The sequence below is a fragment of the Telmatherina bonti genome (genome assembly GCF_933228915.1).
Source record: "Telmatherina bonti genome assembly, chromosome: 16".
Lineage (NCBI taxonomy): Eukaryota > Metazoa > Chordata > Actinopteri > Atheriniformes > Telmatherinidae > Telmatherina > Telmatherina bonti.
In genome coordinates, this window is record NC_136614.1 from 21,205,955 (window position 1) to 21,224,172 (window position 18,218).

An 18,218-nucleotide genomic window follows, 5' to 3' on the forward strand; every position below is an offset into this window, starting at 1 on the left:
CTTTGTAGGATAAAATAAATTTCATCGCTGCCTGAGGAGCTGGCCACACAGACAGCAGATAGCAGCCCCGCTCGAAACATGAGATTATCCAAACAGCTTAACAAACCAGAAAAATGCAGGTTTTGACTGAGCTTTTATTTAACAAAAGAAACAAAGTTGCCTTTTAGAATCCACATTACATATCAGTCAGACTCACCTGCGTCGTCGTTCCAGCTGATGAACCCGGCAGGGCTGCTTGTTCCATCTCTCTCCGCTTCCTCCTCTTCGTCAGCCTCTCCATTAGTGAAAGGTTGGTGGTAAAGATCCGTTTCCAGGCTGGCAGAAGGAGAGATGCAGGACTCGTCCTGGATTTCAGCTGATGCCTCACTGCTCTCCGTTAATGGCTCTGAGCTCTCCGAACTTTCCTCCTCCTGTTGCTCAATTTTCTCATCTTCAACCTCCTTTATTTGTCTTTGCAGAGCATCTACTTGGTCCTGTATGTGGAACAGAGTGGCTGCATCGTGCGGAGACGGTTCATTGAATGGTTGGGGGTTAAACGGCGCAACAAGAGAAACTTTGGGTTTCTTGGAGACTGCTGGGGGTTTGCTGGGAGAACTCTCTCTGCTCTGTGGGGGACTTAGCGGTGCTTGCTCTTTCTGGTTTTCCCTTCCATTTAGAAGACAGTAACTCATGTCCTCGGCTCTCCCATTGAAGACAGCACTATCTGGTGTTTGATCTATGATACTGGAGTCTAGAGACAATTCTTCTAAGAGCTTTGTCACTGGTGATGGTGAGGACTGGCGCAAGTCTTCTTCTGGAAAGCTGTTCAGTACGGGTAACAGAGTGGGATGCTCTGGGGTGTGACAGGAGTCCTGGATGTGAGGTTTTAGATTCTGAAGGAGGTCCATCCCTGTTTCCTGAGCTTTAATGTGGTCTGATCTGCCAGTCACATCCTTCTCTGGCCGCTTCACTGAACGTAGCTGAATGCTCTGCAGTGCAAACGGCGTGATCAGGGGCTTGGGTAACTTTGTAGGACAGTTGGAGACAGCTGGTTTAGGAGCATCCTTTGCTACCGTCTTAACATATGGAGAAGAGGGAGTTGGGGTAAAAACAGGCAGTGGAGGAGGTGGAGGGGGTTCCATGGAGGGGACAGGGGGTGGGGGCGAATGAGGAAGATTGAAGCTCCCGTTGAAAGATGAACTGGGGGCAATCAGTGTGTCAGGAGATGGAGGAGGAGGGAATTCTGGGGAAGTGGAGCAAATAGGGAGGGGGCTCAGGGAAGTATCCTGAGGAGCGTTTGGTAACGGGGGAGGTGGTGGAGAACAGGAAGAAACTGCGGCGGAACTAGGGGGTAGTGGTGGAGGGAAGGGTGAAGGTGGGCCGAGTGGGGTGTTGGGAGCAGATGAGGAAAGCGGCAGAGTTGGAGGTGGTGGAGGAGGGGGAGGAGCAGAGCTTTTAAGTGAGTCAGACGTGTTGGAGGAAAGAGATGTAGAGGAAGAGGAGACAGAAACTGAAGAGAGGAGAGACGATTTCCTCTCTGGCACTTTGGGTTTGGGTCGACTGCCCGAAGGCGACATGGACCTGACAAAAGCGGGCACTGGAGTTCCAGCTGTGGGAGTGTTGGATTGGCTGGAGTAGCCACTGGACGGGGAGGTGAGTCTATGCACCCTGTCCGGCGAGGTGCTGGAAGGTTTGGGCTTCACCGGCACTCCTCCTTCCTGGCCTGAAACTCCAGGGGCCTTACTGCTGTTGTGAATCTCTCCTCCATTCTGCAAAACTCCTGGAGGAACTCCAGCTGACATGCTATCTGTTGCTTGGGCTGGAGGGGTCTGTGCCCTCCGGTCTCCATGGTTACGGGGGTAGTCCATGTAGTAACCCCAGGAGTCTGCATAGTCAGAGCGCAAGCTGCTTGTTTCACTGTGGGCAGGTGTCACGTGGCATAGCGAGTAGACATTCGACATACCGCCACAGTTCGTGTTCGCCGCTAGTGACACTGCAGAGCTACCTGCGCTGACGCTGCTCTGACTGCGCGGCCGCAGCATCCAAGGATCGTCATAGTCGCTACTCGGGCTGTGAGAGGGCGAAGTAGGTGAAGCACCCTGTCCCTTCCCTCCTCTCAGTCCCATCTGTAGACTCTGTTGCAAGCTGGCGATGAGAGTTTCGTTAAGCACGTTACCATTGGGCTCACCAGCACCACTGATGGCGCTGACGCCTCCGAGGGGCTTTTTTGCACCAGGCTTGCGTCTCAGAGAATCTGTGCGAGCTGGGGGTGGGGGAGGCTTCTTAGACTTGCGAAGGGAGATGCTACGGGATAGAGAGCGATCACTGTACAGGCTCCCAGAGTCTTCCTGACTGCCCATCTCACGGCACTCATACATGCTGTGTCTAGTGGCCCGTCCAGCTGCTGCCCCATGTCCGCTGCTGTGACTTCGAGAGCGCAAGCCTGAGTCCAGGTGCATAGAAGTGTAGTAGCCATCATTGTCCTGGGAGTATTGGGAGCTTGAATCAGTTGTGGTCCTAGAGGAGAGGTCTAAGCTGCTGTATAGCTGGTTGATGGGGGTGGAGCAGCTGGAGGTCAGGGTACGGTGTTGCACCACCACGTTTTCTGGTGTGTCATAGATCCACTGCTCCTCTGGTAAGCAGGAGGGCGGAGTGGGGGCCAAGGTGCTGTGACTGTGGGTGCTGCCGTCTGACTGACCCGACTCACTTGCAGATCTCGTTACGATCAGGCCACTCTCCTGTGGTGTGTGTTTAGGGGTAGAGGTGGCCATAGCTGGGCAGGTGGAGCTGTGGGTAAAGGCTGCTGGACTGGAGGTCACGGGGTCAGTGTTGGTGGTATAAGCTGAGACTGGTGACTGGGCTAACTGACTGGATGTGCTAAGGGTGATCACCTCTGCAGAGCTAGACAGGGTGGCATTGGGAATATAAGAGGTGGAATAGGCAGCATGAGGGGAGACTACACATGCTGGACCTCCGCCCCACTCACTACACTGCGTCCCCCTCACCTCCTGAGACTTGGGCCTGGGCAAGGTGCTTGTCCTCGGGGTGTTTCTCATGTGTACTGCTGTATCATCCACCTGAAGCTTTCTGATCTGCCTCTGTGGCTGATCCTCTAACTTGATGGGCGTGCTGCTATAGATGGGATCAGCACTGAGGGACACTCTGGCACCCTGTCGCGGCAGACTGTGAAAACGGGAAGGGTCTCCATTAAACTGATGTTGCATCATCAAGACCCCAGAGCTGTCGCTGCTGGAGATGGAGATACTTCCTGTTGAGGAGGAAGCAGATATGCCAGCCATCTGAGCAGCTATTCCTTGTCCTCTCTGAGCTCGAATTCTCCTCATGGATGGAGGGACAACTTTCACTTCTTCTGTCTGACAGCCAGAGTCTCTCGTCTCTGACCGCCGGAGTGTTAAGTTGATGCTCCCAACTCGGCCCAAAGTGGAATACTGCCCTGGAATGAACATGGAATGCGGCCGAAGCTCTCCGCTTCTTCCTCTTGCTGTTGTAAAAGAAAAAGAGACAGTACTGTAAATATATAACTGTGGAATACTTTCTTTCCTCTTCTTGCTCTACTAGCCTTCATCTTCCTCTCAATAACTTCTCCAACCACAAAGCCTTCTGCTCTTCTTACTGGACTGTCGGACAGACTGTGGTCACTGGGAAGCTAATTAATTTGATTTGGTGTAATGCTGTCATCTGCGCTAATAACCTCTGGTTTTCTTCATTAAGGAGGAAATGATATGAGGGGACACGGAGAAGAGAAACAGGCTCTACAATGCTTTTCCATCCAACTGTAGTTTTAGCTCAGTCCAAAAGAAAAGAGCTAAATAGCCTCACGGGGTCTCGGACAGGCAGCTGGTCAAGCACTTGGCAGCTAAAGATTCCACGAAATGGAAATATCAACAAAGACTCGTGATGAGCATGCATATGTAACGTTGACGTGCTCGTGCACAGCATTATATGCAAACACAACAACATACAGAAATGCAATATCACATAAAGACACACTGACCATAGCAGCCGATACACAATGCGAAGAAAGAGTGAAACGAGAGAGGATGTCTCATGCGCCTCTCATTTGCGGGGGCTCTCCTGTTGATGCACGTATCGCAAACATACACGCTCCTGCGTCCTTTTCCTTTCTCACCCCTATATCTATCTGGAAAACACACATACACTCTCTTCTTCCTTTGCTAAAAGCTGGACTGACAGCTTAGCTGTGGCTGCTGCGATAGATTAAGCTGCAGGTCTACTCTGCAGGCAGCTCCAGTACAAGCAGAGGGAGGGAGGAAGCACAGGGACAATTACCCCCGTCCAGTAGTCATGACATTCAGACGCTGTAGTCAACGGGGCATTAAGCAGACTTCAAAGCTCTTGTTTTTATCAGGTTTGCTGATCTTAGCGCTCACACAGAGAAATGACATTCTCCTGAAATGCTGCTACCACCTGACAGCTAAACAACTTGTAAATAAACATTAGTCATGCTGGGCTGTGAGAGCACAGTCAGCTCAGTGAGCTTGGTGTTCACTTAACACCCGACTCAGCAGAGTAACTGAGGTTACGGGACCTCTGAACCTTTTATTTCTCATGTTCAGTCAAACAGTCCACTCTGATGATCATGCTGTCTGAAAATGATGCGATTAAAAGATGAAGGTAATGCGTTTTCTCATGGTGAGTATGTGTGGGTAAGTAAGAAACATATATGATTATTATTATGGTCTCAGGATTAAGGCACAAATACAAACAGTTCACTGTTAAGTTAGACCCATAGAATTGATTAACAATGTGATCATAAAAAAAAAACACCAAACCTGACTTCTATGTTAATTTTTTAACAGGGAAACTCTAAAATAAAAGTCTGTTCAGCTTCAGGAGGAATAAAAAGGGCAAAGTTACCATCATAACTAGTGAAATGATTGACTGTGGCGTTTACTGGGTGAAGGACAGCATGAGAGGACATATGATCTGAACTAAAACAGTAAAAATAAGACCTTGATCCAACAATGAAAACTTGCATAAAACTAAATTGCTCCTTTTTTTCTGGTTTGATAAAAGAGAGGCTCATGCAGACTGCTGGGAGAGTCTGTGGACAGCAGGGGGCAACATGTACCTCCACAGTGATCCATACCTAGCTCCTGGTTGATGTTGTCAGGCAGCCCTGATATAGTCTTTCTGCGTTTGACCTTCTTGGGCCGGCGGGACACGGTGTCAGTGTTAATGAGGGAGCGCCGGATGCTGGCCTGGCGGTCAAACACTGCCCCTGGTGGCCACGATGGCGAGAGCACAGGCAGGCAGACACGGCAGTCGGTTAGTCGGGGAAAAAAAAAGTAAAAAAAACATGCAGAGGGTTTTTAATCTTTTGCCTCAACATGCAACATAAACAAAGCAGGTGGTAAAAGGGTCTGTTCAACCAAATTACTAGAAAATATTTTCCGCTGGTGTGGTTAGTAGCCATCGAGATGTTATCGAGATATTTGGCTAAATGTGGCGTCAAAACTCATTTGTATTTTTGTATTGCACCATTCGATCAATAAAAACCTAATAAGGTGCTTTATACTGGTCTGAAAGAGTCATTTGAAGGTAATGCTTCACTTTAAATTCATCTTGTTTGTATTCATAATTTGTAGCCATGTGAATGTTATAATATTGTCTCTAAAATCTGTAGACAATTAAGTCTGTCTGAATCTCTTTTGACAGTTTTATCTGTAAATTTTCTAATGTTAATTACAAAAGTGAAATTAAATGTGGGAGAAATTTGCAAAACTGCATGATTCTAGAAAATGTTTCATGTAATTTGGTTAAACTATTCTTTCCTTTTTTTTTTTTTTTTTTTTTTACTTTTTTCATCCATCAGCCGAAATGCATAAAAACTTGTGGTTTCATGAGCTCAGAATCTCTTTATTAGTAAATACAGTGAAACAGATTTAAAAGTGTTTGTCAAAGAAGATATTGCACTGTGGCTGGTGGTTGATGTGCATTGAAATATGAGTACCTGAGATAGAAACATACATGAAAGTACATGCATTTGAAACACACACATACACAGCAAGCATCCAGCATAAGACACACGCACAAACAGTATTTAATTTTCCTCAATACCCCTCTCACTCTCTGGCTAGTTTCCCTGCAGTAAAAGTGATATCCCGCTCAAACTGCTCTTCTTAGTTCAATTTGGCTCACTGGTGACAGGCTGCAGGCGTTAGGGAAGCAGAAACTGATATGAAGACAGATACTGTCTATCACACTCCAGCTCAAAGTGACAGAAATGTCCCTGATTTCTTTCTTGCTCTCTCTTTCTCTCTGTCTGCATACATTTTCTGTGTTTGTTTGTTTGTGTTTGTCACTCAGTAACCTAAAATGGCAGAGTTGAGTCAGAGCTAACAGTGTGAAGTGGGACCACATTAAGCTCTAATTCGTGTTCGAGGAGATGAGACGAAAGCAGTTAAAATGATATTGACACCAGTCAAAGGTATTGGTACTGAAACAAGATTTGGTCTTTTCACCAATTGCCTGATAAACAGAAAACCTTCATAATAATTATAATCATAATTACTGTTGCCTCATGCATGCTCAGAAAGGGGGAGTGAATTGAAGACAAGATTCGATGCAAGTTGTTGGTTTTCCTTAACTCGGCCATTTTTTATGAACTGGCTTGAACTGATGTGTCTGTAAAGTGCCCTGAAGGTGACACAGTTGTGAAGTCTACTATACTAATAAAGCTGAATTGAACTGAAGTCTTACGGTGCATTTCATGTTTTAAACACTATATCTTCAGATTGAGATGTTCTATCTGTGAGTATGTGTGGAAATCACAAAAAAAAAAACAAAAAAAAAACTGGCTGACTAACAAGGGAATTGTTGACATGTTTTGCTGTGTATGTGTGTTCATCTGTCAGAAAGGCAGTTATCTGACATGAACTCCCCGAGATGCCTTGACCCCCGGATAAGCTGTCAAACTGTTCTCACACACATCTCCCTGCTCACACATGCATAAAAGGAGGTGACGGTCAGTTTCCAATAGGCATGGTGGGAGGGGAGGTGGTAAGGTGGCAGACATCCATGATTGACACAATTCTCCCTCTGTGAATGACTTGACATGTTTGCTAATTATTCTTCATCCATTAAAAAAAGTTTTGATTAAAGTCTGATATTTTATGTGATTTTTCTTTCTTGTGAGAAGTTAGTGAGAAAGAACACAGTAAGTGAAGTTACATTGAACTCCTTACATGTTGCCATTTGGTAGGAACGAAAGTGCAAAGACATTTGTTCTCAGATCAGGACTGCCTACCAGTGGAGAGATGGTTGCATACATAGGCAGCTGTGTGAAGGCGTGACATACCTGTGACGTTGATAGCAACTATGTCTGTCGGCACGGCCTGAGCAGCCCGCCTCATCTTCTCCTCTGGGGTGGGAAGGGGCACGGTCTTGTTCCATACCACATGTCCGTCAACTTCTGACATCTCGCCTACTTCACTCCCTCCCTGCGACGTGTGGGACCTCAGGGAGAGCTGAGATTTATCATCCTCCACTGATGAAGCTGTGGACTAGAAGAGCGGAGGAGAATGATTTAATGTAGTGAAAGGGGGGGTGGGGGGGTGGATAGTATGATAGTTAACATAGAACTGGGAAAGATGAGTTAAAGAGTGAACATTTTACAATCAAAACACATTTATCCAAATAGAGCATGAAGAAAAAGAAGAAAAAAAAGAAGCCAGGATCATAAAAATGTCAAAAACCATAAATGAAACTGTTTGAGGGTTACTTCAATATATTCAGTGCTGTGACCTTTAGATGCTTGTAAAGCTATAAACATGTTTCATGATTTAAACGGTCCCACGAACGCACACACAAACAGATGCTGAACAACCAGATGGAGCAGTCAGAGACAGCAGGATAAAAGCTTCAGAGCATCAGTGAGGAGACAGGGAGAGAGAATCACTCACGCATCAAACTGTGCAAACAGACTACGCGTCTTCAATCGTGAAGTCAAAGCGTGCGACACACAGCCATGTTTTACTGCTGCATCCAGGCTTGAAATTGAGCCATTATTCTTCCTGAATTTGCTAAATGTTCACAACCTTTCACACCAGATACTTTTATCCGGAGGGCAGTGATCACATATAATCCTGAAGGGAGAAAAACTATCTATGATCAGCTGCCCTTACTTTCAGTCCATCTGTTAAACTTTGTTTTGTTCCCACTTTGTACAATTACAGGTTAGAAAAAATGTTTTTTTTAATTTTTATTTAAAAAGTTTTGTAGAAAAATAGCCAGAAGTTACTCCTCTCCAGCACTTTTCCTCCAAAACAAGAGGACATTGGTGTTTTGTACATAATCAAGAAGGATGGGTAACAGAAAAGGAGGAAGGAGGGGGGGTGCAAGTAAAGAATAACCTCAATAGTTTGCTGGCAAATAGAGTTTGTTATTTTTAATTGCTGTGGCTCAAGCAGGAGCCTGCTTTATCCTTTTGAAGTTGTTGTCAGTGAGAGTTAGGCTCAACCGCCTCAGGACAACAGGAAGTAACGAGAAAGACAGTAGAAGAGGGACAAAAATACTGAACAGAGGACGTGAACGGCAGGGTGAAGGGGGGCTGGTTGGGGAGCGTGGAGGAGGTAAAGTATGTAGGGATGGAAATGAAAATAGATAAGTGACAGTTTGGAACAAAAAAGACCCGATAATAAGAGTAAATCCCCACTGATCCTTCCAGGATGCTTCATATACCATGTGTGAGAAATAGTAAGCGAGGAGAGGAAGTATTGTTGTTATTATTGATTTAGATATAGATATTTACACTTCACTTCAAACTAATGTCTGCTGGATAAATGGGCCATGAAATGATCATTTCTCACATATGGTTTATTTTCTTAAATTGTTCAAGTTCTCTGTCTCTTTACTTAATTGGTGCCTCTTTTTCCTACATTTTCTCTCCTCACTATTCACTCTGCTGCGGATTTTAAATCATATGACAAACAGTAAAATGTAGACAAAAAGACAATAATTTCTGTCTATACATATTTATTCCTGTCTGAATGATGATGAGGGATGATCAATAAGAGAAAAACAGAAAACTAAAAAAAAAAAGCACTCAGAGGGCCAAGCAACTCATTTCCACTCATATTGTCCACAATTCCTTCTAGATCACTTCTAAAATGTACTGGAGTCTAAGTTAGACCAGAAAAATGATCATAAACCCGCCCAGTAGTTTTTGCATATAGTTGCTAACGAACAGACAGATAAACATTACCCTTCTGGAGGAGGTAAAAATGTAACTTATGAACAACATGGAAAAATGGAGGAAAACACAGCTCTGACCACTAGAGGGCAGACTGACACCACTTTCATTCAATGAAAGCTGCTAAATGTGCAAAAGCATGAACACATGGTCTGCACGTGTCCTCAATATGCCAAAAAGACTGCTACATCTGGACAGCTGCATGTCCCCACAGACACATATATGTCATGCTGCATGTTTGCATACCTTCTTGTCATTTTCATCATCTTCATCATCTTGCAGGTTGCTAGTAGACTGGATGGGATCAGAGAAGGTGGGACCCTGAGAGTAGTACTGGGAGCTCCTGAAACCATCTTTCCTCAACTTGTCACATTCTGAAAAACAGATGAAGAAACTGGTCAGAATGAGAAATTGCTTTTCGGTTTCTACAGTCAGGAATGCAGATGTGCGAAAGAAAGATTACTGCTTGCAGCTTCTTACTCATGGACTTTTTTCTGCTTTAAGTTCACACCTGCATGGATACTTTGAGGTTATAGATGAACAGAGGCACAATGGTTCTAATAGTATTTGTTGCTTAAAACACCATTTAATTTGTGTGTAATATCTATGACATACATTGCGCTGCATTAATAATCAACTGTCTAAAACGTAACAGAAGTTGTGCGTTTCTTTCATCCTGCATGTGCATTTAGTCCCTTTTGGACTTTGCCAGGCACAGCTCACACATCTTCTTGTCACCACCTGCTGTGATGAGGATGTGATGTGTGTGTGCACACAAGTGTGATAAAGAGACGATTTTTTTCTGTGTGAAACCAGAGGAGGGGGTATCAGTTTCAGTCTGTCACACACAGATGGCAGAAATGTCTCTTTCTTTTCCAGCCATCCTCCTTTCTCTCAAGGGGGACTTAGCTCATCATCACTCCCCCTTTGGTCTCAGTAAACTTGTACAAAAACATGGGCGTCCAAAGTCAGTCCTCAAGGTCCGCTGTCCTGCAAGTTTAGGATATTTGCCACTGCAGAATACCTAAATCAGATTGATGGGTCAACATGTTTGAGCAAAACTTAAGCTGATGAGGAGAACCTTTTTTCTTTTTTTTTTAATTCAGGTGTTGGATGAGGGGAACATCTAAAACCTGCAAGATTGTAGCCCCGAGAGGACCAGAGCTGGACATCCCTGTACAAGCACATCTTTGTTTTGTCCTTTAAGTGCTAACTGTATAAAGGGCTGAACGTCCAGCTTGCTTTTTCTGCTATAAACTGGGGATGTAGAAATCTGACAAATAGTGAACTTCCATCACTCTCCATTATACATATGGCACATTGGTAGATGCTCATGTCCTTTTAGCTGCATGTTCTAATCCTTATCACATAAAATATAAAGACCCTCCTCTGTTATTTTCAGAATTGCATCTTGTGTTCTTATTCAGCATGCATCACAAGGTCCACTCTAGTGAAATATACACAGGTATCAAAGCGTGCTCGCATTACTGTTACCCTGGCACCGCAAAAATGCTGCTTTTGATCCCCTTTTATGAGCAATTTATTTCTACAGCTAATTAAAGCCCATCTCCATGGAGAGACACACTGATGCATGTATAAAACTGTCAGCTAATGGATCCTGATGAGGCTGGCACATGTAGCTAATGATACAGCTGAAGAGGTAGCGGTGTGGAAGATGAGGATTTGTGAAGCATGATGGTAATTAGAAAGATAGCAGGGTGTAGAGCTGTTGACGTTGGATTGGTTGACAAAATCAAAAAAGCCTTGATGAGAGGACTGTGGCTTGTTACTAGGCAAAACTGGAGACGACAAAAGGACTAAATGTAGGACGCTGTGGGGAACAAAAAAAACTTTGAGGGTCCTTCTTTTAACCCTTTATATTCCAGCAGCAAAAAATAATTCTTTAAGAAATATTTTACTACCGAAAGCAATACTTGCTGAGGATGAAGAATATTTTTGGGCTGGTGCTTGGAGCTCTGAACATCTTTGATTGGTCGTGCTCTCCCATCCATTACATTTAATCTCAATCCTTAATTGTTAAACTCACTTTATATACGACAGAGACATATTGTAACTCTTTGTGAACTTAAGCTGTTTGTTCTTCAGACTTTGGTGAAAATGCAGAAAATCTCAGGTCTAAATAAACATTTGTGATACCTGGGTAAAAAGCCCAGGGTGCTAATGTAAAAATAATTTGAGTACAAATGTGACTACAGTGAAAAGAATAACTCTTTGGAAGCATGTAACACATGGAAAACTAAAACCATGTGCCTTGGTGTAAGTTCAAAGTCATAATAGAGGAAAACTTTTCCACATATGTTGCTGAAGTTTATGGAAAATGAAAGATTGTAGTTGATTCTTGTGAGATTCAACTATGTGCAATTTAACTGATGAAGCTCAGATGCACTGAACAAAATTCAGACTAACTCCCCTACTTATACTAAAAAGTACAAACAGTGTCCGTGCTGCCATCTGAATGGTTATTGATTACTTGTCTGTGAATAGCGCACAACACTCATGTACCATATATATCTGTTTGTGTGCGGATGAAACTGCGGCTGAGCCCTTTTTGACCTTCTGACCCCTCTGTTGCTGTAACCATGTTGTACTATAATTTACTTTGGGTCATCCCCGACCTGAGACCTTTAATATTGACAAGTCTGATCCGATTCATGTACAGTTGTGCCTACAGAAACATGCAACACATCACAGGCCTCACTGCTCCATCTGGCCTGTGCATGCACAGCTTTAACATAACCTGCATGCAGTAGAGAATAATTCTTCTTCTTCTATACTTCTAAGCATTAAAGACTGCTTAAGGTCCCTTCTGCTCAACAGAGGAGAATCAGACTCCCACACTGGCAGACAACAAAGAGCTAAAACAGAGCAAGGCACAAATTGACAGCACAGGTGCTCTCGTTGGACACCTGTTGTCTTTCAGTTAGGACCCCCGGGGCTGGGTGGTGACAGCAGGGTTAGATGGTGACTGGTTGAGGGGGTTGACTGGAATAATCCCACCTCCCAGGTGGTGTTCATGTGTTTCCGTGCCTAGCAACATCAATATTGCTGAAAGTAATATGCAATAGCAACCACACAGGGGTCAAACAATGGAGACATCATGTTTCACCTGCCTGCTCCAGTGCTTTATATCCCGTATCACACCAGGCCAGTTCAGAGAGTAAACACGAAACTTTTCCACAACAGTTATGTACTGGATGCACACAGATAAACAAATACACACACCTGCATGTGTTTTCTGATATCTGCATGTGACACGGTTATCTGTGAACTGGCCCAGAAACTCTATAAAACCAGTGTCAGCATTTACTGGAACTTCCCTCTTCCTACTCTGGGAGAATTTTAAATAAAAGGTCGTCACTCAGCTGGAACATCAGGCTCCGTGTTTGTTTGACCACACAGCCGTGTCTTCTCTCTCACTGCACTGGACCAACGGGAAAAAGATAATCTCACATTTTTGTATTGTTGCCGAAACACTAATCACATGTTTACACACATTATTGCAGTGTTGCACACAAACATGACATTCTGGTTTGATGCCATGAGAAAAGCGGCACCTGGACTGGGTTTGTGATTTGGCTGATACGGCTGTAAATAATGGATTTGAGTTAAATACAGAAGTAATTTAGAAACTGAAATCTCTCTGGCTTATACCTGGACTACTGGTCTGACTGGGGAAAATATACAGCACATTAGTCTGTTTTTATTTGCAGTATTGATGTAAATATCTCACAGACAATCACTCATATGAAGTCATTTGCCAAAAAATACTAGAAAAATCCGGCAAACGTAAACATGACTAAGAAGACTGATTATTTAAATTAGGTTTTCATATATGTGGTGCAGTTTCATCAAAAAGTGGCCGAGTCGTCGCACATTAAAGTGTTCACATTGAACATCTTACCTCTCAGGGTGGTCTTGAGGTTGACTTTGGCTTGGCGGTGGAGGTCCTCTACGCAGGGCGGCCTGCTGCCAGGTAGGAAAACATTCTCCTGCTGATGCCACGGAGCTGTGTAGTGAACGGTCCACTTGCTCTCCTCATCCAGGTTAGACACAGCTGTGGAGACACAATACAGCGGTTACACAATTTAATGGCAAGAGTAGATCAGTTAGCATCATAGATATGACAAATACCAAACCATATTAGTCATACTTTCCAGAGAAATATTACAATCCTTATATGTCGGATGTTATTTGGAAAAAAAACGGTTGAAAATGTCCTTTAACGTACTGACCACTCAAAGGGTTTGTTTACAAGTGTGGAAGGAAGGAAGGGGAAGCAGATTGAAGTGCTTTGTACTAAAAGTGCCAGCCTCCACACCATCAATATGACACTTATCTGAGACATCACACAGCCAGCAGGCCACACAAGGGGGGGAGGGATAAACTTGCTTAAACAAGTTGGAGGGAACATTCCCAGCTCAAAGGTTCACATGAACCTATTTAAGGGGGAAAAAAACTCTTTCTTAAATACTAATACAGCTAAAATGAGCAGAAGGAAATGTAACAATGGGTTTCTAAATGTCTCTTTATTATTTAGAGTTTCTCATTCAATGTTTTAAAGTAAATAAAATGTCACTATTTTACTCAAGTTTTCATTTCATGCCTGCCACATCCTGAAGGCATCATAAGCTTCTATTGGTATAAGAATCTTTAACACTATAAACACGTGAATCTTTGATCTTACCAAGAGAACGTAGCCAGTCCAAAGTTGGTGATCGGGGATGTAGAATTATTTCCATTTCAGCAGCTAAATGTAAGTTACGACCACTATCTTTTTGTCCCTTTCATGGCCATCACAATATGTCTAACTGGGAGAGAAACCTTGGTGAAGCATGGGGAAGAGAGATGGATAATGGCAGTGGATGAGGGTGTGAGGAGTGTTTTTGTTGGGAGGGTTTTTTTTTTTTTTTTTTCCACAGGTGCAAATGAGCTATGGTAGGCTGCACAGTGTGTGTGAGTGTGTGTTGGGGGAGGTTTGAGCCACCACTCTGTTAGGACAGCGGCTTGGACCTGCAAGTGGTTCCCTTAGGAATGAGTAACTACTTTAATATACAGTTATATGCAAATATATGACAATGTCTGCTTGAAACAAGCTTCTGTTTGATTACAGCCCAGAAAGTACAATAAAGTGAGAGTTAATGAATTCAAGTCAGCAGAAATGAGTGTGTCCCAAGTGAAGACAACTTAAGCTGACTCCGGAGACTGACGCTTGTGATTACAGGCACCTGAATGTCTCTACAGTTTATTCATGTATGGAGAGCCATTAACAGCTTTGTCTACACAGAAGAGGTTTGATTGTGTTCCTTTGTTTTTCCCTCCTCCTTACTTCTTTTGGCTGATTCCTCCATTTCTGCGCCTGCCTTCTAGTATCGGTATCTGAAGCATGAAGTCCATCTCAAAAGAAATGGCTCATGTAATTCCAATTATCAGCATTTTAAAAACTTGAGAGCCACCAATGCCACCACAAATCGCTACTGGGCAAAACATTAAACTTAAAAAAGTCATCATACGTTCATCATACTTTTCATTTAAATGTATTTACAGGCAAAACTGAGGAGGCTGCATGAGAAACACAAAGCTTTTTGCAGATATAGCAGAAACATCTGAAGCACTTAATTCAGTGGCAAATTAAGATCAGACCACATCAGACTCAGACCACAGCGCCAACTCGTCCACAGCAACAAGCTTTTTGAGCAACTCATTGATACCCCAGCTGTGTGTGCATAAAAGAGCCGATCTTTAAATAGGCTTGCTACTCTACAAGATGTTACCTACTCCATTTCTTTCTTGGTCTCTAGCAGACACTGAGCACAGGTAACCCCCCTCCCCCATGCTCCTTCCTAACCATGGGATTTCAGTGGATCTCAGTGAAGCTATAGTCAGGCCAAGGACATGGGGACTAAAGACACAAAGCCTGTATTGTGCCTCTGCATCAGTCCCCACATCAGGCCTTTCAGTGTCACAATACCCCCTAGTTTCTCAACACACACTCTCACACACTCTGGACTCTGGCGCGCAAGTCTTTTTAGAAGGCCACTAATCCCTCTGTCCATTGACATCCCGGTTCTCCCTATCCTCTTTAACAAACAAACTGGGGAGTAAACAGGCTCCAAAAACTTTGAAGAGCAAGCATCTGGGCTAAAAATGCAAAGACTGCATGGAGAAATTCCTGGAAAGCTGCGGTATTAGCTGTAATCAAATTATATTGATGCCTTCGTTAATCCTGAGTGGAGTCCTTGATCATCCACGAACCAATATTTCATTCCTACTTTCAAACCCAACGAAACCTTCCAGCTTTTAAAGTTTCATCATTACAATGGTGCAAGTTAGCTTTCAAACTGTACATCTATCCATCTATCTATCCATCCATCCATCCATCCATCCATCGATGGGTTTTGAATGGAATCTTTGCACATTGATTGTAAAATGATATTAACATGTATTTTGTACGTGGACTTTTTATAAGCTATAGAGTTTAGAGGGATTCCCGTTTTACAACAAAAATACTAATGAAATGTAAACAATATTTTTTTCCTATATGTTTTGTTGGTGAAAATAGATTAATAAATAAAAACAGACAGCATTTCTTGCAGCAAAACAAGTTAGTTGAGCCCTGAAAGAAGGTACACTTCCCTATTTGTAATAATTCAGTGACCAAATGGCAAAATGAGATAATGACCCAGAGCAGTTATTCATTCAACTTGCATTTAACTAAGTGAAAAACTTTCCTCTGCAACCTTTTGTTACAAAATGTTTGTTAATTAGAAAGCTGGGTTAATGACCACACAAAGTCCTCTCAGAGGCCACGTTGCAGGTTGTTGTGGTCCCCTACACAGTACCAAGGAGCTCAGCTGAGGAGCAAAGTGCCCTGCAGACATGTGTGTACAAGATATGCAAATTATAGAAATGCTGAGGCAATCATTAACACACAAACTCACGCTATAAATAAACCTCAGATAGTCTCCACAAGCAGCTTGTCCTGCATCAACCACATCTTTAAGTCTCCATGTGCTTAATCTAAACTCACTGATAAAATATCCCTGTGACATTGCCTTAACAGTCTCAACTATAACCTCCACTATAATCTATAGTGTTTTGTCTAATGAAGTAGTTGTGATTTAATGTCCCCCCTGCTATCATTTTTATAAGCTGCAGGGCCATTTACAGCTAAGACTTGTTGGCCCTGAAGTCTTGAACAAGTGGTTACCTGGTTACAGGGCGCAACACAGTACTGGGTTACGCAGATGGCAAAGAAGCTCTACAATCACAGGACAATATCAGCTCTTTTAAAACCACATGAAAACAGCAAAAGATGGTACTTCAGGTTTTTTTTTAAAACAGAAAAGCTTCAATGAGCTCCTAAAATAAGTGAAAAACTGATTAAAATAAATGGAAATGCACTGCTTCTCAGAGTTGTATTCCAAAGGTAAGGTCCAAACAATTTAAAAAGACACATTTATCAGCCATATTTAAGAAACAGAATATCTTACCCTTCCTTTTGAAGTACTTAATTATTGACTTTAATGAGGTTCCAATAAACACCATTGTTGCAGTTAAGTGCAGATGTCTCCCAATAAGAAAAAAAAAACCTCAATGAGGTACAAAAAACCTGACAAATGCAGGCTAAAGCTGAGAAAGGAGACCGGAGAAAGGTGTGCTGCTACGAACGCTCCTTTGCTTACATCCTCAGTGTAAGGCGGCTTGGCTATGAGGCGCACGCAAGCGTCTACTATGCTGACAATTCGTCTCTACCCCTATGTCGCTCTACAAACATACACGCACACAGTCCACCACTCCCCCCTCCATCACTACAACAACTCCACCCTCAGCCAAGGCAAGTCCACGAAGACACACACACACACACACACCCAGCAGGAGGGGTGTAGGACCGGCCCCTCTGTTTCTCTGTGCTTTGGTTACCAAGGAGTTTGGCTGCCTAACCCTTTATTTCTCATCCCCACTCATTCTGTTGCGCTCTTTATCTCTAAGCACTCTATTGTAGGCTGCTGGGAGTATAGCTGAAAGTCAAACTTTTTTTTAATTATAGCAAACACACAATTATCGTCAACACTCATTTCATTCCATCACTTTCTTTTTTTTCCTTTTTCTACATTTCCAACTGACTATCGGCTGAAAGCCAGTGTCCTGCCTCCTCTACCTCTTCAACATTGGGAGGATATTTCTGCTTCTGGTTAAACTATAAGCCAGCTTTGCAGAAGAATTGTACTGGGGGAAGAAAAAGGCAAAAGAAAAAAAACTATATCAAGGGTCTCACTGAAATACCCGAAAGCAGGTTGCAAGACAACAATCATTCCAATTTTGTTACAAAAAATGTGTAATTTTGTATTTTCACCTTCTGTATTTTATTAGATCAACTCTGCCTGCTGCGTGTGCACATGGTCATTGCAACAGCTCTGCATAAATACAGACCACATACAATTCTCCCATTGTCCAATTCACTTCAAATCTATCACGCACACACTCCGGCGCACATCCTTTCAAACACACACACCCATAAGTGCAGGACTGCCCCTCCTACTGTGACCGTATTTCATTTCAAGCAAAATGGTTGACGGGTGGAGGGAGGGGTGGGGCTATAGCAACAGCTTGAATGAGACTGCAAATGATCCTTGATTTTGTGGATAAAAAGCTTTTGCCCTCCTCACCACCTTCCCCTTCACTCTTCAGTCCATCTTTAAAGTGCTGAACAAGTGTGCAGATAAGTTAGAACTTGCCTTTGGCTTTTTAGTTCCTATTTAATGATATTTATTATTTCCACATTTTTGCTGTGAAGTATATAAATTTGCAGTGTCTGTTGTACTTATTCACACCACGAACTCGGAATTCAATATTCATATAATGTTCAAAGTGTAACATTCTTGTGGAGAGTTTGTCATGTGTTCGACCTGATGAATAACACCAAACTTTAAATACAGAAAGTCGGCTTTGATTTTACAAATTCTAACACGAATCACACAAGAAG

General features: G+C 43.2%; 1 protein-coding gene across 1 annotated transcript in view; it reads right to left on the reverse strand.

The window, feature by feature from the left end:
- Positions 1–18,218, reverse strand: part of nhsl1b (NHS-like 1b) — a 47,959-nt gene that overhangs the window by 5,694 nt on the left and 24,047 nt on the right. Inside the window, exons 2-5 of the mRNA XM_079255779.1 lie at positions 13,137–13,289; positions 9,461–9,588; positions 7,322–7,526; positions 197–3,481 (exon numbers count right to left, since the gene is read on the reverse strand). Of these exons, the coding sequence (XP_079111905.1) occupies positions 197–3,481; positions 7,322–7,526; positions 9,461–9,588; positions 13,137–13,289 (3,771 nt within the window). The remainder of the gene's footprint in view (positions 1–196; positions 3,482–7,321; positions 7,527–9,460; positions 9,589–13,136; positions 13,290–18,218) is intronic.